The sequence below is a fragment of the Malaclemys terrapin genome, chromosome 10 (assembly GCF_027887155.1).
Source record: "Malaclemys terrapin pileata isolate rMalTer1 chromosome 10, rMalTer1.hap1, whole genome shotgun sequence".
Classification (NCBI taxonomy): domain Eukaryota; kingdom Metazoa; phylum Chordata; order Testudines; family Emydidae; genus Malaclemys; species Malaclemys terrapin.
This window is the reverse complement of record NC_071514.1, coordinates 22,005,912-22,030,711: the sequence shown is the minus strand read 5'-3', so window position 1 is coordinate 22,030,711 and position 24,800 is coordinate 22,005,912. Positions and strand designations below refer to the sequence as shown.

Here is a 24,800-nt window from a genome sequence, read left to right as displayed (position 1 = left end):
TGCATAAAGATAGGCATAAAATGTACCCTTCATTACATAATTCTACTACTGCTGATTTTTAAAGCAAACACAGACACTAAAAAGTACAGCTGATCTCCATTCTTTTCGGAAAGTTACAGTTACGAGGGGGGGGGGGGACAGACAAAAGAATAGCTAATTGAAAAGCTGTAAATTCCCTTGGATTTAAAAAAATGGAGTAAAAACAAATATTGAAAAATAATTACTGCAAGAATTAAATTCTGAATTGATTTCTCCTTTTAATTTTTTTAATGTATAAGGAGTCTCAGATGACTTTTGAAAAAAGGCCAACAATTGTTTTTTATTCAGATTTGTTTATTATTTAATTTGTATGGGGGTAACTATAGATTATTTTCTTTTACTATTTTTAAAAGTGAAGCTTCTATTGATTACATACTCCAAGTATCTCACTTTGGGGATTTTCTGGGTTCTAATAAGGATACTTTATTAGCAGAGTGAAGAACAACAAACAAAAGCTTACTTCAGGAATCATGTATAATATATTGCATCTTGCACAGTACAAAACGCACATACCATATGGTCTGTCCAAGAAAATGTTATCAGACAATGGCTTGCTTGTCTCTGGTAGGAAATGACTATCTTTATGTCTGCCAGCTTTTCACCTGTTATGGAGCCCTGGTCTCTCTGAATGATCTCTAATACTTAACACCCACATTGTAGCATCTGTGTCACACAATGTCAGTTCCTCACATCCGCTTAAACTAAATAGCTTTTATAAACACAAACTAACCACAAGTTCCATTTCCTGAAAATAAATAAGTTTTCTATTGACTCCACTACAGTATCTAGCCAATTAGTTTAAAATTAGCAATACCCTAGCCCTTATCAATTATTTTCTATATTTGTCTATATTTACCCATGTATCTTTTGAAGCTGTATCTTTACAAACATAGCTTATTTTACAGCCCAGACTTAAACTGTTTTATCAAGTTAACTTCCCTCTTGCTTCTTTCATATTAGAATTCAACGACTGATGGATTCCAAGTTAGTTCTAATAGTGTACAAAGCGGATTAAATTCTGACCCCACTGACACGAATGGGAGCGCAAAGAATGTGAAGATTCTGGAGCTCATCTCATGTCTGCAGAAACACAGACCTTAGATAACTTGATCACCAGTACTTAAGGGGACAATACAGATGTCAAGACCTCTAACCAGGTTGGAAGAGGGTCTTCAGATGGGGAACTCTGAAACAAAAGACTTGGAAACTGTTAAAAGCACAGTCCCTAATGAACATGAACAGAGGTAATGTCTGAAAGGAAGCAGACTCAAACTCTGGCCCCAAAAGTAAAAGTATTTGGAATGTGTTGGATCAGCCAAACTTCGAGGTATATGTTAAAGTAAGACATATGCATGGAGGCCTTTTGTTGTTTAACTGTCTTCTCTGAAATTATGTTCCTGTGGTTAACTACAATTTACTTTTGTTTTGAAGAAGCTGTAACAAGTCACTGCATTTACCTCCTGGTCACAGCACCTGAAAGGAAAACTCTTGGGGTACATCTATACTTACCTCTGGGTCTGGCTGTAAGCAATTGATCTTCTGAGATCGATTTATCACGTCTTGTCTAGATGCGATAAATCGATCCCGGATCAATCCTGGAAGTGCTTGCTGTCGACGCCGCTACTCCTGCTCCGCGAGAGGAGTACGCGGAGTTGACAGGGGAGCCTGCCTGCCGCGTCTGGACCAGCGGTAAGTTCGAACTAAGATACTTCGACTTCAGCTACATTATTCACGTAGCTGAAGTTGCGTATCTTAGTTCAAAGTGGGGGGTTAGTGCGGACAAGCCCTTGAAGATGCCAAACCCAGTTGAACCTGCTGAGGAAAAATGGATGTTAAGTAGAGGTACTGTACCCTGCGGATCAGGTCTGCAAGTGGGAGAATTGTGGGATTCCACCCCAGGGAGGTAAAGGCTTAAGACCTAAGACTTGGAGGAGGTGCACTCAAAAAGAGACTTAAGAGGGGTCACTGGTGTAGCTAACACTGACTATGACAGGAAGTTTTGCCACTAACTTCCATGAAGCCAAGATTTGACCCAGCATCTGTAAAAGGCCCTCTGCTACCAAAATATAAGGACATATATTCCCAATTGTCTCTATTCCAAACAAAGAATACTCCTGCCTCCCTCCTTCTTTCCCCTCAAGTTGCCAGATAGTGAATCTGTAACTTGTTATATCAATGGATGCCCAATGGCACATTAGATATCCAAGAACGTTACCTAATACATTTGAAGAGCACAGATATGGTATTGAGTAGGTTTTGCTAGCCTAAACACAAAGCTAGATTCTTAATTAGCTAAGAAATTTGGACCCTTTAAAATTGTATTAATTATTCAGAATTTCATGAGTGAAGTTACAGGAAACTTAGAAACAAGGTGTGCATACATTTTTGTGCATGCAACTTCTCCCCTGCTTTGTAAGTATATCTGTTGCAACTGTGTACACAAACTAGAGATGTGGTTACATACATGGCGCTAAATACCCATAGTACACAAAAATGTCCAATTTGCATCTGTAGCAAAAATTAGATACGCAAGGTAGGCATACAATTGCATACACAAAAAGTAGATTTTCAAAACTTTACAAAGTAATTGTTGCAGGTAAGCCTTTTCCCTTTAAAGGGTGCAGCCTGTGACTAATTAGTCACCACCTCATCAGGCCCAATGAGGGATAGCTGGTCTCTCTAAAGGCCAGCAGCAAAGTTCAATAGAGAGGAAAAGCTAGTAGTGAGCTTGCAAAGGCTCTGGCAGGAACCAGAAAAGGCTGGAGAGAAGAAACCACAGGGAGAGAAAAGGCTCCTGTAGGAGTCCATGAAGGACAGGATGGAGAAGGAATTGCAGGAGATGGTGAAGGCTCCTGCAAGGGTTCCATGGAAGAAAGGTAAGAACAAAGATGAAAGACTGATTGAGAGTCCTGGATAACACAGTAGCAAGCCCAGATGGGCAAAAGGCTTTCTGTTTGTTTTGAGAGCTTATAAAGCCATAAAAAGTCCAAGGTGTGGGGAGAATGTTCTATGTCCCATAACTCTGATGGAAAAAATAAAAGCAAAGTTGGGAAGAGTGGGAGCTAGACCATACCTTGGTTGGGAAAGAACAGACCAGTGGCCAGGAGAGGTTGCTTGGGAGGTGGTGACCCCGTGACAACAACCTTCCAAATGTAAACTTAGTGTTGTGTTCCTGAGTCAATAGCACACAACTCGTATGCTTCTAGTGCAATTCTAGCAAAGCTATAGGGAGCAGAAAGTAGTGACACTGGAGCTATTCATTGAGAGGATATCACAAAAAGAGGCTGGACAGGGCTAGATGAGCAGACATAGGCAGAAGGATGGAAAAAAAAACAGTAGAACACCTCCTGTTAGGAGGCTTATGTGTAGGAAGAATAAAAAAAGCATCTCTTCTTCTAGTGCTTTTTCCAATACAGTTTTGATCTTTTCAAGTACATGGTAGAAGCCTCATTACGGAAGTGTTGGTACATTACTGGACAACAAAAATATTGAAAGAGGCTTGTCCATGCTCAGTTAGAATTCATTCCAATGGTCAACCTTTACATTAAATTATGTCTTTGGAGAATTTGTCTTATTTGAGTCTGTAAAACTGGCATTGAAGGGTTGCCAGGCAGTACTCCCAATGCCCTTCATCTCAAATCTGCCATTTACATGTACAAAGATGTTTGTTTTTTCTAATTACCAGCCCTGCTAATTTAACCTGGGATCTGAAAGTCAAGCTGTGTTCTGATGTATCCCTAACAGCAACCCTAACCAAGTGGAGAGTATTATACAAATGTGTTCCTGTGCATTTTGAGGTAAAGATTTCTCAATTTTAACTTAATTATGCTTATTGTATCTCTAATGACATTTATACATTTTGTTAAGATTTTCTGGCTCTTGTATCTCACACTCCCATCATGCTACGGGCTCTGTAATTCTAACCAAAGTAAATACCTCCTTTTTTTAAAATGCCTTCCCTTCTAACTATTCCCTGTACCAACAAGCTAATACTTTTGGGCTAGATGTATTGTATTTCACCATGCTTTGACAAAGTAGGGAGAAAGGGGAAGATAAGCAAAAACAATATTTGAACAGAACTGTCAAGTTGAAGACATCTTACTGAGTTACTTATCTTCTTATTCTAACCCGTTTTCTCCCCGCCCCCTCTTTGGCAACAGTCCTACAATGACTGCATGGATGGACACCTGCAGAGGGCCCTTGGTTTGTAAATGATCCTGTTGAAGTTGGGCTTTAAAGTGCAGGACCAGGGCCTTACACTGTAAATTCTTTGGGGGCAGGTACTGTGTTTTTCTTGGTTTGGATGAGGTGCATTTTTAGTTTTGAAAAATACTTTTTTTTTTTTAAGCACAGGTAAACTTAATACCAATTATTATTAAAATGCCAGTATCATGCAAATCTGCCTTTGTTTTTAAAGCAATCTTCCCTTCTTAGCAGGTGTACCCATCAAAATTAAAAAAAACCTTTTAATCAAATAAGGGTTACATACTTTTATTGACTTCAAGACACATTTCCACATTCCAAACACCTGAGCACAAGTATCTGTGACTTTTGTGCTACATTCAATACGCTGATTGTTAGAAATGCCTGAAATATGGCCTAGTTATACTTAAAACAAATCTAATAAAAACCCATCAATCAAGATTTTAATTCTGGCCTTTTGCTCCTTGAGTTAGATTACTGCAGAAGCAACTCACTCTACTCTGCAGAAGAGGAAATGTTCTGTAATATTTAACAGTTCCCTCTCCATCTTATTTAGGAGTGCAGTTGACTCTCTCTCCTTTGAGTCAGTCATGTTTAAGCCTCCTTGGCTAAGAGAATGGTAACAGCAACACAGGAGCTTGAATACAGTGGTACATGGTTGTTGGGAATAGGATAAAAATACACTAGGATGTCATCAGGGACAGAGAGGGGAAATCTATAAAGGATACAAAAATGAAAAACAAATACTGGGGAAAACAAGGTGCTCAGATCCACAATGATGAGAGCACTGAAGAAACCTCAATAAACAGCATTGTCAGAAGGACAAAAGGAAACATCAGTTTTATTTCTAGTCATACTGATATATTCCAAAGAAAACTAAATGGAGTAGCAACTGTCAGAAAAGCAAGGATGACTTGCAAGATCCATGGCCGGCTCCAGGCACCAGCACTCCAAGCAGGTACTTGGGGCAACAATCTGCAAGGGACGGCAGTCCGTGTGTTTTTGCCGCCCCAAGCAGTGCGCTGAATTGCCACCGCGGACGGCGGGCGCAGTCTGTGTGCCGTTAGGGCAGCACGCGCGTTTCCGCGGCGGCAGCAATTCGGCGGCAACTTTTATGTTCAGCTGCCCGTGGGGGCAATTAGGCAGCTTCTGTCTTCCGACTGAAGACAGAAGCTGCCGCTGAATTGCCACCGCCGCGGAAACGTGCATGCCACTCTAACGGCACACGGACTGCCCCCGCTGTCCACGGCGGCAATTCGGCACGCTGCTTGGGGTGGCAAAAACAGTAGAGCTGGCCCTGACAAGATCCACAAACTGCTAACAAGCTGCCGTTTGCCAATGTCCTTGCTGAGGGCCAAGACCTGAGTCTACTGAAGTGAATGATGACAGAGCTGTAATTGAGTTCAATGGCAACAAACTTGACCCAATAGGATTTCTGACCCTGTAGCGAGTTGGTTACCCTGCTCCTGCCCTGAAGAGCTTAAAACACCCCTGGGGGAAGGTTGTGGCTGGGAGCTGCTAAGCTGGACCAAGCCCCAATCAGGCCTCAGCTGGCCCTATATATAGAGGCTGGGAGCCAGGAGCTCAACAGACTCTCTCTGTGTTCAGAGAGAGAAGGGCCTGGCTGCAGGGAGCTTAACTAAGTGCCTAGAGTGGAGCAGGGCTGGGGAAAGGCCAAGGGAGCCGGGGAACTCTGGCCTAAGAAAGCTCCAGGCCTGGTCAGGCCTATTAGGTACTGGGTTGCAGGGGGCAGCCCAAGGGTAGGCAGAGGCAGCAGGTCTGAACCCCTTTGCCTATGATGAGTGGCTTATACTGCAGTCTGCCCCAGTGAATGAGGGCTAGATGGAGACTGGGCAGTAGACAAGACTGAGGCAAAGTGGGGATAGTGGGTGGGGGTTCCCCTGGGAGGGGGAGACCCAGAACTGTGGGGTTACTGCCAGGGGCAGCACCCCAGGTAAAAGGGCACCAGGGTCCAGGGAGGGACACGGGGGCCAGAGGACACCGACCTGCAGAGGGCACTCCAGGACACTGGAAGAGCTAATTCCTGGAAGTCACCAGCAGGAGGCGCCGCAGGGGTGAGTCCGCACTGCTACAGACCCAAACTGTAAGAGTTAATGGATTAACTGTTTTTAAGTAATTACCTCCCTTCTGAGATATTAGGAAGGGAATAGGGTATGTGTGTTCATTCATAAACAGCTTCCTTTCAGCTTCCTGTTAGGTTCTGCAATTTAAATATCCAGAGTTGATAAACTGCTAATCTTTCAGAAGTGTCCTCATCTCGTAGTTTTTATTATGAAAGATTATCCTCTCTAGACAATATAGCTACCCAGAAAACAAATTCTGTTTTACAAAAATTTTCTAGGTTTTTGAAATCTGTTTTCATTCTGTGGAGGAATGAAAATTAGACCTTTTGAAATTTCTTGGGAAGAAATATGAGCTAGAGAGACACCCACCCCAGAACAGCCAGCAGCCCAGTGGTGAGGGCACTCATCTGAGCTGTGGGATACCGAGGTTCAAGTGACTGCTCCAAATGAGGCCAAGCAGGGACTTGAACCTGAATTTTTCACATCCTAGGAGTGTTTCCTAACTACCTGCCTATAGTGTCAGTCTCCCTCTTGCTCTGGTCCAATGAATATTTATCTATACAAAGTGAAACAGCCCCAACAGGAGAGTGACTATAGTCTGAATCAGCCAGAGTGCCCATCTCTCTCTCTCATATTTTTGTATCAGAAATTCCATTCTGAACTTGACAAAAGCTGTATTAAAACTTATGTTTCTGAAAAATTTAAATTTCAGTGAATTGCTATTTTTGACATGATGTTTGGGCTCATATTTCTTATATTTGGTGTTGGTCTAGAAGCGAGGGTTTCTGGAAAGTTAAAATAAAAGTCACCATGGCCTGATGAAATACATCCTAGAATACTCAAGGAGCTGACTGAGGAGATATCTCAGCCATTGGCGATTATCTTCGAAAAGTCATGGAAGATGAGAGAGATTCCAGAGGAATGGAAAAAGTGCAAATATAGTGCCATTTTATAAAAGGGAAATAAGGACAACCTGGGGAATTAAAGACCAATTAGCTTAACTTCAGTACCTGGAAAGATAATGGAGCAAATAATTAAGCAATCAATTTGCAAACATCTAGAAGATAATAAGGTGATGAAAAATCCATGCTGACTGTTACTTAAGAACAAATCATGTAAAACCAACCTAATAGCTTTCTTTGACCGGATAACAAGCCTTACGGACAGAGGAGAAGCAGTAGATGTTGTATATCTTGACTTTAGTAAGGCTTCTGATACGGTCTCACATGACCTTCTCATAAACAAACTAGGGAAATACAACGCAGATGGAATTACTATAAGGTGGGTGCATAACTGGTTGGAAAACTGTTCCCAGAGAGTAATTATCAGTAGTTCACTGATCAGTCAAGCTGAAAGGGCATATCGAGTAGGCTCCTGCAGGGATCTGTTCTGGGTCTGGTTCTGTTCAATAGCTTCATCAATGACTTGCATCAAGGCATAGAGAGTATACTTATAAAGTTTGTGGACGATACCAAGCTGGGAGAGGTTGCAAGTGCTTTAGAGGACAGATTAAAATTCAAAATGATCTGGAGAAATGGTCTGAAGTAAATAGGATAAAAAGTCAATAAGGACAAATGCACTGTATTCCACTTAAGAAGGAACAAATCAGTTACACACATACAAAATGGGAAATGACTGCATAGGAAAAAGTACCGTGGAAAGGGATCAGGGGCTCCTAGGTAAGAGGTAGCGCAAGTCACAGAATCCATGACTTCCAGCGATCGCCGTGACTTCAGACCCAGTGGCCAGGAGCTGTGGGTTCCCCCAGAGCTCAGGGCAAGCCCCCGCAGCTGCCCACCTACTGCAACCAGTTTGGGGACCCCAAAGCCGAGCTTCCCATTTTCTCACGGATATTTTTAGTACAAGTCACCGACAGGTCACGGGCTTCCAGGAATTTTTCTTTATTGCCCATGACCTGTCTGACTTTTACTAAAAATATCTCTGACAAAATCTTAGCCTTAGTCATAGTGGATCACAAGCTAAATATCAGTCAACAGTGTAACACTCTTCCAAAAAAAGCAAACATCATTCTGGGATGTATTAGCAGGAGTGCTGTAAATAAGACACGAGAAGTAATTCTTCCACTCTACTCCATGCTGATTAGGCCTCAGCTGGAGTATTGTGTCCAGTTCTGGGCACCACATGTCAGGAAAGATGGGGACAAACTGGAGAAAGTCCAGAGAAGAGCAACAAAAATGATTAAAGGTCTAGAAAACATGACCTAATGAGGGAAAATTGAAAAAACTGGGTTTGTTTAGTTTGGAGAAGAGAAGACTGGGGGAGGGAGGGAAGGGGGATGGACATACGTTTTCAAGTACATAAAAGGTTGTTACAAGGAGGAGGGAAGTAAATTGTTCTCTTTAACCTCTGAGGATAGGACAAGGAGCAATAGGTGTAATTTGCTGCAAGGGTGGTTTAGGTTGGACATCAGGAAAAATTTCCTAATGGGTAGGGTAGTTCAGCACTGGAATAAATTGCCTAGGGAGGTTGTGGAATCTCCGTGATTGTCTAACCTGCTCTTAAAAATCTCTAAACACCTGTTGGATAATACCAGGTCTAGATAATACTTAGTCTTGCCATGAGTGCAGGCGACTGGACTAGACGACTTCTGGAGGTCCCTTCCAGTCCTACGATTCTATTTTAATAATTTCTATTCATAAAGTACTCCATCACCCTGCCTGCTTTGGTGGGCAGAGGCGCCACATTAATATACAACCATCAACCTCTGACAAATCGAGTTAGACAGCAGCCAGAAGATGTAATCTACTTGCCAACAATGCCTGAAGCTTGTGCAAAGTTGAGGGTACAAACTAATGGGACACATTCCCAATATTTTGAGGCCTGGGTTACACTTAAGAGCTTTGCTGGCATAGCTATGTTGGATTAGGAATGTGGGAGGGGGGGGGGAACATGACTCTAATCAACAACCTATGCCAGTAAAAGCCCTCGTGAAGATGCAGTTATACTGGCAAAAAAATCCATGTTTGGGAAACTGATATAAGCTATACAAGTAAAAGGTCTCTTTTGCTGGTACAAGCTGCATCTCCACTTGGAGGATTTGCTGGTATAGCTATACACACAAAGAATTAGCGGGTAAACAGGCCTTATACATATAGAAAAGTTTGAGGAATAAGAGAGACAGATTTCAGAATTCACAACCTGAGATGAATAGAAGAGTTCACACATATATGAGAGCCCCTTTTTTCATGGGAAGCATGGATGGGGGAAGCCTCTTGTAGCAGGACCACCGCAATTCTACTGTGCAAGGGGTGAAGCAGGATTTCAGCAGCCTATGCAAGGAAGCCACTACCCCAGTACCCGTTGAGCTCAGCTGCACTGGGACTCTCTGAACACCACTATACAACAGGTATTTGGGGAGAGGGACAGGGGTTCCACTAGCCAACTCCCCTCCTATGTGGAAGGATCACAAGCAGAGTAAAGGCTACTCCTATCTTCATGAGTGGAGTAGGAGTACCAAGCATGAAATAGTTGGGGTTGGACAAGGGGCAGGAGGGGAGACGTTATTTCTCCTAACCCAGGACTAATTCTCAGTTCAAAATTGGCACTGTATGTTATCTGTATGCTATGGTGGGGGGACAAGTTGTGGGCCACCAGGCTGTTTCCACCTCTCTTCTGTTTCAGACTGTCTGCAGACATATTTTAAATACAGCTTGTTCAAAAATTTTCAACCAAATAATTCTATCAAAAATATAGCTCAGCTGAAATCAGCATTGTGAAAATAGTTTGATTTTCATAAAAAATGAGTTTTTCATTCTCTGAACGCAGCAAAATGGCTAAACGCTGCTTAGGCTTTTAAAAAAAAATTGCCTTTGGGCAGAGGTCAGCTTGTAGTCAAAAGTTCAGAACTAAACTTGTCTTTGGGACTTTCGTTTAGCTTGTGTGTGCATATTATGGTATTGTCTTACCAAATGTTACATAAGGCTAGATTGGAACACTACCATGAGTAAGGGGCAGCACAGAATCAAATTGCTTCAGCAGCAAAGCAATGACTGAACTAATATTTGGACAGGGCCCAAGTCAACAAAAAAGGTGCTGCTTTAAACAGTATTAGCTAAATCATTTGAGCAAACGTAGTTTGAAACATCTTATGCAGACAGTTCAACACCTTCTAAAATCACGTTAGTTGCCCATGTTATAACCTTGGGGGAGCCTAGGCTGCAATAGCCAAGTAACATGAGCGAAGTCACCTTTTGAGAGGCCCACCACAAAATCTATCCCCCCGATTCTATCCTCAGCTATGCAGAAGATACACTGTCCACCCCTAGGGGAATTATGCACAAAAAAATAAAAATTCTGCACACATTTTAAAATTCTGCATATTTTATTTCTCAAAATAACAATATTATCATGCCAATTTCAATTATTTTGATAATTTCAAAATACCTGTTAGCAAATATGTCTGTAACAACACAGACCACAAAAAAGATCCAGGAAATGTTTTTTGACTAATAGATTACTTACTAGGTATATTAATACAGAACTTGATGCATCTTTATTGACAGTTATCTTCTGTTTCGGTGAAATTAAACATTTCATTTAAACAAAGTCATTATACAAAAGTATGTTATACTAAAGTATTGTAATGACCTGGCTTAAGAGGGCACTAGCGTCCTTAAGAACTGTTTTGTGTCTCTCTGCCAGGTCTTGTCCAAGTTCAATCTTCTATGTGTATTGTAAGGTTTTTGGGTCACGCCACTGTAGCAGAAGGGGGTTTGGTGAGTTAGTGGTAGTTTAGTTGTAGGATAGAGGGTGGTTAGCATGGGGAAGGGAAACCCAGGGTAGAGTTGTATGTATGTGTTTGTGTGGGTTGGGTTGTGTACATGGTTCACCAGCCAACACACCTTCTCTGGAAGTCATATGAATGTGCCCATGTAAGGCATGGGTGGGGGTGCTGGGGAAGGGCTGCAGCGATAGGTGAAAGCGGAGGAGGTGCGGGTTCAGGCTGACGGGGAATATAAGAGAGAGTGCAGTGCCACTACGGGCAGACACGCACAGAGTGGAATTCAGGGTGAAGAGTGCTCATGTATGCGCAGACATTACGTGTATACCTAACTTTTACATTTGAAACATGTAAAACCAGAAAAAGGAGGCATTTTGGTGAAAATCACAAATTGTGTGGAAAAAATAAAATTCTGCGGGGAACATTAATTCTGCACAAATACTGCATTGCACAGTGGCACAGAATTCTAGCAGCAGTAACTGTCCAACCTCTCCTGTTACCCATCTGTAAGATGTGGGGAATGATACTTCCCTACCTCCTGATGAAGGAGCTGTGAGGTACACAGAATTATTAGAACCAGTCAGCAGAGGAGCTAAAATGGGAACTCATGGGCCATGTCTACGCTACAAAATTATGTTGACCTAATTTACGTCGTCATACAGTCACCGCAGTTATTTAATCAGTTGTGTGTGTACACTTGGCTCCTTGCATCGGCGGTGCACATCCTCACCAGGAACGCTTGTCAATTGTATTGTCAGTGGGGGGCATTGTGGAACAGCTCTTGAAAGCCAGTAACAGTCAATATAAACAATGTGGTGTCCAAGATCAACACAGTGTCAGTAAATTACATTCAGTGAGACTCTACACCACTCAAGGAGGTGGCGTTATTAAAGTGGCGTAGAGAGGTACTTATGTCGGTGGGAGCCAAATTTAAGTGAAGGCACTTTCACAGATAGCTCGATGTAAGATGCCTTGTGTCGACCTAACCGTGTAATCTAGATCAGGCCATGGTCTCCAACTGTCTCTCAGGCCACATCTATACTATGGGCACTAAACAGCAGAGCTATGGTGCAGTTGCTGTGCCACTGTAATCTCAAAGTGTAGATGCAGACTACTGTGACAGATGGGGTTTTCCCACTGCTATAGGAAGTCCACCTCTGAGCAATTGTAGGTAGGTCAACAAAAGCATTCTTCCATCAATCTAACTGCATCAACCAACAGTTAGGTTGGCAAAGCGATGGTGCTCTGGGGCACAGTGGCTATGTCAACTTAAATTTTAAGTGTAGAGTAGACTTCAGCCCAGTACTTGGAGTCTTTCTCTGGGATAATGATCAAGTTGCTATCTGGAGCTCCAGTTAAGCGAGTCTAAGGAGAATGTATGGTATAGATAATTGCTGGGGGAAGGGATTATGCTTTATTCAGATTAGAACATTTGGAGATTTTAGTAGCCGTCCTCTAACAAGCTCTGAGTATGATCAAATGGCATTTTCCCAGTATATAATTAATCCAAATATGGCTACAGGACTCTACCAATGGGAAATTTCAAATTTCTGCAGTACATCTTGGCAGCACTAGGGCTCTTCAAAGAAACAGCTGTAAAAACAAATTAATACCACCACTAAAACTACCTATTTTCCCTAACCTCATTCTGAGAAAGAGCTGCACAATTTTTGCTCAAACAAACAAAAAAAATCAGATGAAGGCAGAAAACAAAGATGGAATCTTTCAGCCCAAACTATTATAGTTTCACAACGCCTTCGGCAACTGAAGACAGGAGCTGGCTTACAATGGAAAGTGGTAAGCAAACTTAACTATAAGCATCACTATCAGCTAGGCCTATAATTAGGGCCCTACCAAATTCAAGATCCATTTTGGTCAATTTCATGACCGGGGGGGGGGGGGGGGGGGGGTTAAAATTAGTCAATTTCATATTTTCAGATATTTACATCTGAAATTTCATGGTGGTGTAACCCAAAAGGCAGTCGGTGGGAGGGTCGCAAGGCTATTATTGGGAGGTTGTGGGATGCCACCCTTATTTCTGTCCTGCTGCTGGCAGGGACGCTGACTTTAGATATGGGCAGCCAGAGAGGAAGGCTGCTGGCTAGGCTCCCAGCTCTAAAGCCAGCACCACTGCCCGCAGCAACGCAGAAGTGAAGGTCACAGGGTCTGGGGGTGGAGTGGTTTACATATATCTGTTTTTCCAGGCAGTCTCCTATCCTAGTGGTGGACTGACAGCTGGAGCTGCAGCATCTCCGTGCGGGGAGGTGACAGCTGGAGCCGCCGAGCTTCCGGCAGCCAGGGGAGATGCCAGAGATGGGTCTAGCCTGCTACAGGTGCGGCCCCTGCAGGGGAAAAGAAAGTATCGTCCCGCCCCATCCCCAGCCGGGAGTAGCAGCTAGAGCCCTGCGCAGGGTAGGAGCCCCTGACTGCATGCCAGATTTCATGGGGGAGATCAGATTTCACGGTCTGTGTTGCGTTTTTCACGGCTGTGAATTTGGTAGGGCCCTACCTATAATAATACAGCACTATAGGTGTGCATGGTGCTTAACAAAAGAAAACATTAACATGTCTGCCACAGGAGATTTACAATCTGCGTTAGGCATTAAGGCCCTGATCCTGGAATGAGTTCTGCAGAGGAAGACCTTTGCGCTTGCACAAAGCTTATTGCAGGCTCAGGGCTTAAAACAACAAGAAATAATAAGCCAAGAGTGAAATAAGATAGAATGGGAAGCAGAGAGTTACAACAGAGCAAGATCATGAGATATGTTTTCTCTTACATATATCACTTGCTAGTTCCTTTTTAATTTAATTTAACATAATAAAGTTGCAGACAATAGCCAGAGGAGAGGCTGGGGTGCTTTACATGTAATTCTACAATTAAAGTGAACCACATAATTTTGCATTTTTCTAAAACATGACTTTGGTATTCTTGGAAAATTGACATAATAACCTAGTATTGCTTAATCTGCAAAAGGATATCATTTGTTGTGAGTGCTGTAAAACTAACAGGTATTAACAAAAAAATTTTATATTACAAAGACCGCATATTATGAACTGACTCTCCAGGCCATTATAATGGAAAGAATACTACAATATATGATTTTATATGACTGTCAAAAGTAACAGCAGCCATACAATGCCCTTAGATGTCAGTAGCCCTGCATAGCAGCACAACCGGGAAACTGCTCAGTCTTAGTTCCCTTTATATCTTGTAGCTTTTTAACCATCTGTTATTAAAAACAGAGTTATGATAAGACCAAGCAGGGTTTGAAATGTCCTACTAGTCTGCCCACAGTTTTTTTAGAATGAAAATGATGCTTTATATCACTTAACCAAGAACTAGTTCAGGCCTGGAATGATGGCTGGTAAAGGTTATCACAAAACCTAGTAAGACACAATTCCTCCTCAAATAGTAAAATACTGATTAAATTAAACAATGCAGAAGCTGATCCCTCATTGAAATCCGATAGTCATGTCATAATCCAAATCAGTGACAATTATGTTTACATTAAAAGGGGGAAAAGAGGCCCATGGATGGTAAATAAATCAACTCCAAATATAAATTACTAGGCTCTACCAAACTGTTTTGAATGTGTCTTATTCATTTTCACTTATATTACGGGAAGCTTTTGTAAAGGAATTAATATTTAATTTCTCAACACCTCATAGTAACAGAAGACCAATTGTTCACCAACAGCAGATGGGGTATTTAAGAAGATAGATTCAGTTGGAACATTCTTTTCATTGCAAATAGCCATACTATTAACTATTTTATTCTGTGAACACAAGAAAATCAGGGACATGTAGTTGATTGGTCTCCCTCCCTCTTTCTTCTTCACAATGTCAGGTGGGCCTTCAACACCAGCTAGAGGTGACAAGTGCATCCTCAAATCCCAGCCCCCATCTGCTGCTGTGTTCTAGGAGTGTAAAACAGCAGATCCCTCCCTTTCCCCAGTGGGAGCTAGGGGATCGCTGCACGGGAAACAGACCCCAAAGGACTGAATGGACGGGTTATTTCCTCCCCAGTCGTTTTCTGTACTGGAGCATCTCAATATGAAATTCGCAGCCTACCATGAGAGCATAACTACCCACCACCATGCACCTAGTCATCACCCCTCATCCATGCCACTGCCCCAGCGATAATTACCCCCATCCTTCATTACTCCCACCCCACTATCCCAGCTAATTACTCCATCCCACTGCCCCAGCGATAATTACCCCCACCCTTCATTACTCCCACCCCACTATCCCAGCTCATTACTCCATGCCACTGCCCCAGCGATAATTACCCCCATCCTTCATTACTCCCACCCCACTATCCCAGCTCATTACTCCATGCCACTGCCCCAGCGATAATTACCCCCACCCTTCATTACTCCCACCCCACTATCCCAGCTCATTACTCCATGCCACTGCCCCAGCGATAATTACCCACCACCCTTAATTACCCCCAACCCAAGCCCCTCCCACCACCCCACCCGGCCCCGCACCGCCCTCACCGTGAAAGGGATGTCCCCGACGCTGCCCACCGAGTAGCAGTTGTCGCCGGGGTTGACGGCGCCGGTGAGCACCTGGTGCAGATGCATGGCGGGGCCAGCCGGCCGGGCTCTCCGCTCTCTGGGGCCGGCAGTGCGGCGCGGCGCGGCGCAACGGCTGCCAGCACCGAGCAGGACCCGGATGGCTCCGCGTTCCCTCCCTCCCGCCGCCCCGAACGGGAAGTCACCGGCTCGCGCGAGCACAGCTCGTGCCCGAGAGAGTAGCCGAGGGTGATAGATGGGGCGCGCGAACCAGGTGAGCTGGCGCGCGCGCAGTGCACTCGCCGGTGGCCGTGGGTGCACAGGGCCGCGGCGCGCGTGCGCGCTGGGTGCGGACTGGGGAGGGGGAAGCAGCAGAGTGCGTGGGACCGCACCCCAGGGGTGTGTGCGCGGCACTGCGCGCGGTGTGTGCACTGGGCCCTCTGCTGGGCGTGTGCCGGGGATCTCCCCCTTCACTGGGGCGCGGACTGGGATCCGCACGCACCAGCCCCTAGGGGATGGAGCTGAAGCTCTGCTAGCTCCCAGGGCAGATAGAGCGGCTCTCACCAGATACCGAATCAGGGACCCTAAACTAGGGCTTCAAAGCGCAGTGGCAGAGTTAGGGAGCAACATCTGTGCAACCACTGGCTGAGAGGAGAAATTGAATGAGATACAGCCTGAGCTCCCCACCCCCACCCCAGTGTTCAAAATAGTAGGAAGTGGTGGTAGAATTTTTTTTTTCTGCAAAATATCAGAAGTGCTGAGAGTCCATTAAAAGGGAAAACTGCATGAACCTGGAAGAAAAGTGAGACAATCCGCTGCTGAATTATTAAAAAAGGGCGTTTTAACAAAGGGGCATGAGCTAACCTCAAACGCACTGTGATGCCCTGTACTGGGCAGAGCTTTGATCTGAGGTGCTTGTGGTCTCTTGTTTATTTGCACTACTGTAAGTCTTATACAGCTTGTGATGCCACTAAAATATATTGTGCATAGTGCCTTGGGGAATTTGTTTCCACCAGCTTCCCCCACAAGTGTATGCAGTCCTCTGGAAACTAAGCACCTGGGACGTGAGCTCCTGCACTGTCCCTTGGAATCTGTGCATTGGTACTTGTTTGTGCTAAACCCCTGGGGTGGGAATACCTACAGAGTGCATGGAAAAACTGAGCATCAGTTTCAGACTTCCAATACTTATGTGCAGTATGCATTTAATCCTTGAGCAGTTTAATTGTAACTAACTATTATTGACCTCAAGAATGGGGCCAGTATAGTAGAAAAGGTTATAATTGCTTTCTGGTCTAGCTATAGCAGGGGATAGAGGGCTCCATGATTCACTTTTAAGTGCTCAAACTGTATAGCTCTATTAACTGGAACTAGGGAGGAAAGTGGTGTTTTGGGGTGGCATTTTTTCGAGTATCCGAGGGGAAATCAGTTTATATTAAACAAGGAAGAATTGTTTTGCATTAATTTCAGCGAGGTATAGGAGACAAGAATTCCACTGATACCTTAGGCTCTTGTAGGTATGTTTCTATTCAGTGTATTTGTAATGACAAAGAGGATGGGCTTGTTTACAAAAGACTTTGCAGAGTAAAGTAGTCAATGTTGAAACACCCTTAAGAATGTGAAGAATGCTGTGTCTTAGAAGAAGAAAAATAACCACCGAAGATCTATAAACTGTTTAGGGGAATAACCATTGCATAATCCCCCAAGATTTAAGAAAACACTGCAAGGTTGTCTTTACACTGAACAAAAATAGATCTGCACTACACTGCCAGTACAACTCCACCGTTGATGGCAACAGTGGGACCTGTAGTTGTAGTCAGGGCTCAGGCATTTTTTGCACTATGTTACTGTCCAATCCTGAGATGCTTATAAAATTCCTATTTAAGTAAATGTGTGTTTTCCTGAGTATGGACTTCAGGATTGCACCCTTGCACTTTGTTGCTTCCTCTAAAAAGATTTTATTTGCCCTAATTGAACATATAACCTTAATCATGTTAATATACAGATAAATCAAGCTCGTGTTTCCAGTGACGTACTAGCAAAGCAAATTCAGATTGAAAAACATTGTCATTAATCACTCTTGGCACTTCAAGTGCTCAGGACCCAAGTCTACTGCTAGTGAAGTCAAGGGACGTTTTGTCAGATTTCAAAGGAAACTGGATCGTGCCCTTATCTATGCTGGATAAATTTGGTGTGATAACTACTCTTTGGCTCTCCTAGCATGCTATCCAAATGTAAAATTGCTATCAGTGGTGCACAGATGATTCTATCACTGTTGTATTGAATTTCCTCTGATCAAGGCTCTCTCCCACTGTATAGATGCCATTATCATTGATGCACTTTATTTTATTTTAGGTAAGTGCTAAAATAAATTAGATATTTGGGGCCAGATTCTGAGGCAGTGTTACCTGGTGTTTCTAAGTGGAAGTCAATGGAACTATGTCATCTGACACCAGCTGAGGATCTGATCTTTGAATGGATAATTACTACATTTAGCTATGGCATTAAGTGGAATTATATGTAAACCGTGTAACCTAAAGAAAACACTAGAAATTCAGTAAAGCCAGACGTTGCGGCTTTTGATGGAAAACATTCTTCAATTTAAGAGAGCACCTCCAGAGTTAGTCATACCATCCTATACAGTTGGATGCAATTAGTGAGAATTTTGGTTTGGAGCCCAGTCTTCTATTTATTATACTAAGGCTGCCAGTAATTCTTTCTCACAAGCCAAATGTGAGATAGACATCAGGGTAGTAGGCTAGATGGACCTTTGGTCTGACCCACTATGGCCGTTGTTTTGTAACTTTTGCTTTATCTTCTCTCAAAATGTTTTATTGGCCAACTTGCTGAGAAACACTCTTCAGAATGTTTGATCTTTTTGAAGTTTTCACACATCCTTTTTTAGATGACGTTTTGTTGAAAGGCACTTGAAAAAAAGCATTCTGGTTCCTGACCCTCCCTCACCTTTCTAAAGAAGCTTCTATTATCTCAAAAGTCAAGGTAAAATAAGCCTTACTCCAGAATCCCTTTGAATCTTTGCGTTCCTGGGAGCTTTACTCTGTAATTTCTGTCGTATACAAGATTTTGATAGATGATTCAAAACTACCCTCCACCAAGTTGGATAATGATAAGGCTGAAATAATCCACAAAATATGTCCTGCCAGATTGGATTGTCTTGGAGAAAGCACTAGTTAGCTTTTCAAAGAGACAAAACCACTAGGCTTTCAGCAACTTTAAGGCATTTCTTTTCTGGAATCCTGATTTGAGGCCGTTTGTTCAGGTCAGTCCTTTTTAGACTTGGTAAACTAGGTGATACCAATCACAGATGGGAGTATAGTGCTATTTTCAACTAGGTTACCTTGCAGTAAAATGAAAGTGCACGTAGCTGTGGAAGACTACAGATGTGATCAGTTTCTTCTGCAAACAAGAAATCTTTCGCCAGTATCTAGGGCCTGAAATATTAAGATCCTGACTGAAAACCAGTCTTTCTGCTAGTATTCTGCCACTAGCCTAAACTCTGAGCAGTGTCCTTTGCCACTCCACTGCTGGCAATTTATATATAGTAACTCAAGTGATTGTTTTGCACTTTTAGAGTTACAATAAAACACCTAAATAATGCATACTTGCATCTTTCCAAAGATCTTTATTCTTCCCAACTTGATCAGTTTCTCCCCACTCTCTAATCAGCTCTAGTATAGTCTACTCATTGTGTAACAGATTCTCTGCCTTGTGCCATTCCCATGAGTGGTACAAAGTGGGTGAAAACTGCCGGTAAGATCCCTGCAGGGGCGTCATATCCTTCGGCACGGTGTCAACTGTCCATAGGGTGACCAGACAGCAAGTGTGAAAAATCGGGACGGGGTGGGGGGGTAATAGGTGCCTATATAAGACAAAGCCCCAAATATCGGGACTGTCCTTATAAAATCAAGACATCTGGTTACCCTAACTGTCCACTTTGCAGCTCCTGGAGTTGGAGGGGAGGGGCTGGAGTCAGTGGCATAGCCAGGGTTGCAGTCGAGGAGGAGCAGCGGTGAAAAAAGGCGCCGGTCCTTCGGTGGCATTTCGGCGGCCCTGCACATGTGCCAAAATGCCGCCGAAAGATGGAGCAGCGCATGCGCGGGGCCGCCCCGCTTCCCCATCCAGAGCGCTGTCCGGGGCACCGAGACCCCCGGCAATGCTCTCAGGGCCGGACTCCCGGCCGGAGCGCTGGGAGCCAGCCGGCCCGCAGCCCTGTTCTGCCGGCCGGAGCGCCGGAAGCACCACTTTTGGAAAATGTGGGGTCAGGGGAAGCGGCCGCTTCCCCTGAACCCCGCTAGCTATGCTACTGGCTGGAGTATGATGCACTCTGGCAGTCTCCAGTTGACAAATGTCCCCCAGTTAGTTCAAGTTAGAGCAGCCCCTGAGTTTATCATCTTAATGTTCCTGGGAATAATGGGTATTGCTGTCCACTCCTAAACAAAAATCTTTGAGACTCCATTAATCTGCTTCTTTATTAAGAAAGAGTGAGATACTTGGACTTGTGTATTCTGTGTTTATAAATAGTTTTTTAAACCTAATATTCTAAGAATATCTATGCTTAATACTTTTGGAAATCTGGAAGGGGTTGATTCTGGTCAATCTCTGTAAGTGTCCTTCTGTTGTGCCTGTTTGTGTTTTGCAGGATTTATTTTTAATCTTGTAGAATCCTGGCCTAATTATCAGTTGGAAGAAAAAAGAACCATAGCTGAGAGTTAAAATCCTATTCAGGAAGAAACCAAAATATACTTCAGAGTCTTCAGCACTGCATTGAGTTTTACCATACTTCAAAGGCTTATGTAAGGGCTAGGGTGACTCTGTACTGTAACTGTGAACTATACAAGAAATATAGTGAATGTGTCTCTCTGGAATGTTTAGATTCTTTAGTATGTCTAATGATTGTTGACTGCTCTGTATCTGCAACTGTAAATAAAATGTTCTCTTCGCCTCACCCCATCCCACCCTTCTGTCACAGTTTAAATGCTTTTGAATGTTACATGCCTGTCCTTCACTAAACAGTCAGGTTCCAGTCTTGCAGTCTGGATTAAGACTATTTTAACTGAAATAAATAAGATTTCTTGCATGAGTAAATATTAATCACCCGAGTAGCAGCAAGATTTAGCCTAACCTCTGCTCCTATTGAAGTCATGCCCATATTTAAAGGAAAACCGTTTGTCAGTTGATTTTGATAGGAATAGAGGGCGATGTTGAGTGCCTTTGAAAATCCTTCCCTTAGTGAATAAATGACCAATTATTATTCCTCTGCTTTCCAATAGTAGTTTCCAAGAGTGTATATTGTTACAATTCCCAATCAAACTCCTCTTTTTTGAGTTACTTGTCCAGTGTTGCTTATCTTTTATCAGGATGTCAGAGGATAGCATCTATTTCTTCTCTAGAAGTGAGAGAAGACTATTGGCACTTTTGCTGCTATTATCGATTATTAGTGACCTTTCCTCTCGAACTCCACTTAATCCCCAAAATGTTTATTTTTTAAAATGTAGAACTTACTTTGTTAACCATGAAAGTATTCTGTCCCATCATGCATTCAAATGACAGCTGCATTCACTGTCCTAATCTACAGTACATCACTAGTCTTGAGCTTCTGGGAAGTATCCCTTAAACAGAAGCTTTCACAAAGAGAGCAATCATCACTATAGTAAGAAGACAGTTAAGCAGTGTCAGGTATTTCCATAACCTGTTTAGAAAAAATCTACAAAATATGGACACATTCTTTAGCAAATATGTATTTAATTAACTGAGGTATTATACTACAGTTTTCCTTTCCATATAAAAATAGAATATATCTATGTTCTAAAATGTGTAGATCTTATTTTAAAGAGGTAAATGACACACTGCTTAGAATTCTTCAGATTTGTTGTGGTTCACAACTCTTCCAAGATATTGTCATGTTTTAAATTATTCACAGGTGTTCTGGGCCAAATTCATTACTGCCGTTACCCAACTGACTTCAATGAAGATACACCAGAAATGATCTTAGTCCTTTATCTCTAAAGGTGCAGGGAATGAGACAAAAATTGACTTCAGTGATATTCTGCTAATTAATTATTATTTGCATTGCGATAGCACCCAGGAGCCCATTGTGCAAGACTGTACAAACACAGAACAAAAGATGGCCATCAAAACAACCTTTTAAGGTTATTTTATAATTGCCAGTGTTCTCTGTTCACCAAGGAAGACCCAGTCCCTGATCTTAGGAGGATACACACACCTGCAGGGACAGTTATTTCTTTCACCTTCCTGAAAACTTTGCTGTTCAGGTTATTTCCTACCTTTCGTGTTTTTTCTCAATATTCTGTACAGTGTATTGGGTGAAATACTTCTGATCACTTGAAACAAATGTAGTATAATGTAAACAGCCTTAGATGTTTGTTTCCTCATTTCAAAACAAGAAAGCTAATTTGAATTTGAAAAATATGTTGGGTTTTGATGTCATGCTCACCTCTTAGAGGCAGATACTTATGAACAACAACATGTTTTTATTAAATAAGCTAGGGGGGGTGGGAATATTGGCAAACATGAGATCTGTGTTTAAAAACAAAGGAATCTGGCTGGGTGTTCATCCTTATCTCATCCTCTTTTATAACATAGTTAAACATCACTGAAGGATGGTGTGGGTGCTTAGATCTTTAGCACTAACTGGTCTTTCTCCTCTCTAAAAGGATTTAAGGCACTTAATCCAAAGAATGTTTGCATAATGTGCTTTAATTACTATTTCATTTACAAAAGTGTTTTCCCTTCTGTTATGTGCAGTAAAGGAGGGCCCTGTAGGTTGCCACCAGTGCTACTTGTTTTCTCCACACATCAACCTCACCATAGAACTTGAGGCTTTCATTTTCCTGGGCAGAAGATGATATTCCTTCATTCTCATAAGTACACCTGGAGCATCTAACTACTAGGCCACCCCACAACGGAGTGTTTTCAAGGAATGACATCACTAATTAGAATGCAGTGATGTAACCATGTCAGTCCCAAGATATTAGAGAGACAGGGTGGGTAAAGTAATATCTTCGGCTGGACCAACTTCTGTTGGTGAGAGAGACAGAAGTTGGTCCAGCCAAAGATATTGCCTCACCCATTTTGTCTCTCTCATATCACTAACATTTAGTGATTTCCCCAGCTGTAACTATATCTGGGTGGTAAGAGAGCAAGGCCAAAGTAAACCTAATTCTGGAGTCTTAGTGTTATGCAGCAAGACCTTGGACCTTGATAGGACTAGTTAATTTTTAATACTATGCTACTGCCTGGGTTGATCCTGTGTTCTTTCTCTGGATTGAATGCTTGTGTTGCACGTAAGTGTAGTGAAACTGAAAGAATGTGCACTTTTAAACACCCATTTTAAGAGAGCCTATGTGCAATAGGAAGAGCCACTGTTTTAATACCAATGTTCATTTTATTTCCCCTGTGTCTAACCACAAATGGAAGAATCCTACTTTGTACTTGTTGGGAGCACTGTTCATCTGTGGATCTCATCTTATCCAACTTTGTCATGCACTTTGAACCTCGAAATACATGCATGTGATGGTATGAATGTATAAGTGAAGGGATTCGGAGTAAAATTGCTTTCATGTTTTTCTTGAATGACTAGTCTAAATTATGACTTAATGGAATTTGTATGCAAATAGTAATTCACTGACAAATGAATCTCTCCATATAATTTAATTTTATATTGGACTCCGTGTCTTGGAGACATTAGACGTACAGGGGGAAATGTTTCAAGAATAGAGCCTAAAAAGATCTTTTAAAAAGAAATATGTATGAATGTATGTTTTTTAAAAGGGTAAAATGAAACAGTCTCATCATGCTGTAGTAAGGATTTAAATTCTACATCTCCGAAAGGCAGGCATCTGCTGTCCTTAGGAGATAAAGAAAGCTGTTACAAAGGTTTATTTATAGCTTAGGCTTATGTCCAAGAACTAAAGGAGACCAGAAGGCTCCTCCCTGTCATCAACTTACTATGACAGCGTTTTCAGGCCTAGGCTAGATATTCAGTCCTGATAGCCCTATTCTAAGCGTAACTGTAGTAACACTGTAGTGATGGTTGAGGAAGCAGTTGCGTCACAAGCCCTGATTTTCAGAGACTTATAACATGCCAGTACTCTGGGCTAATATTTCAGCTGAGAACAAACCCTACAAAGGTGAAATTGATTAATAAACTTGGTTTTGCTTTTCAAATAACTCTCAAATTGCTTTGTTTTAAAACTTTGTTTGCCATAGGATTGTTAGATCTTGATCTCATCTGTACTGGCGTAAATGTGGAATATCTCCATTATAGTCCAGTGAATTTGCACTGGAGTATATGAAATTCTAGTCTGCGGTGAGGGAGATATGACGGAAGAAATTGGATTTGGAAGTAGCCAATGACGTATTGCTTCTTCTGGAGCTCAGTGTTTTTTGTTTTTTGTTTTTGTTTTTTTTTCACATTAGCCAGAGTATGTCATGAGAGGAAAAGGAATGCAAAGTGTACCACATATTCATATTCAGCTTGATCTCCTTGCCTTGTACCTACTATGGATTAACACCAGTGCATGGTGAGTCAGAACAAAATGTCATCTTTACACCTCCTTTGCACAGGTGTAAATGACTATACAAAGCACAAGGCTGTGGAGAATTAGCCCTGTAGTCTGAGTGGTATCCCAGCAGGTATGCCATGGAGACTATGCTCATATGCAGTACACACACTTTATTTTACAGGAGGAGCGGGAATTTGCCTGGTGACAGCCTCCAGATACTAATTGTTACAAAGAGAGGGCAATGCCCTAGGCCAGAGGTTCTCAAACCATGGTCCGTGGACTACTAGTAGTCCGCAAGCTCCATTCAGGTGATCCGCGGATAGTTCCCTCTAGAGTGCATGCCTGGAGGCTGCACATGAGAGAATGAAGGGCCACCCACCTAATTAGTGGAGCCACGCAGGCATTAGTGGAGCCACGCAGGCATGGCTCCACTAATTAGGTGGTTGGACCCTGGAGAAGACACACATGTGAGGAGAGGTGGTAGCCCTGAGGGTAATAGGAGGTAACTGGGAGGGGGCAGTGGGGTGAGAAGAGGGGGGGGCATTTGGGATGTGCAGGGCTGCAGCAGCCAGAGAAAGAGGCAACTTCCCCAGCTCCAGGGCTGCCGCTGCCGGGAAGAGACCCTCCTCCTTCCCAGCCCCAGCCTGGGGGCTGCCACAGCAGGGGAGAGAGG

General features: G+C 42.8%; 1 protein-coding gene and 1 long non-coding RNA gene across 3 annotated transcripts in view; one reads left to right on the top strand and one right to left on the bottom strand.

Moving 5' to 3' along the window:
• DMXL2 (Dmx like 2) overlaps window positions 1–15,749 on the bottom strand; it is a 116,290-nt gene extending 100,541 nt beyond the window's left edge. For both annotated transcript variants that reach the window (XM_054041058.1, XM_054041059.1), the window contains exon 1: window positions 15,567–15,749. In XM_054041058.1, coding sequence (XP_053897033.1) covers window positions 15,567–15,653 — 87 coding nt within the window. In that variant the 5' untranslated portion in view covers window positions 15,654–15,749. The remainder of the gene's footprint in view (window positions 1–15,566) is intronic.
• Window positions 15,750–15,781: 32 nt separating this feature from the next.
• The window catches only part of LOC128843918 (uncharacterized), a 181,364-nt gene continuing 172,345 nt past the window's right edge, over window positions 15,782–24,800 (top strand). The window contains exon 1 of the long non-coding RNA XR_008446388.1: window positions 15,782–15,858. This is a non-coding gene — a long non-coding RNA (uncharacterized LOC128843918). The remainder of the gene's footprint in view (window positions 15,859–24,800) is intronic.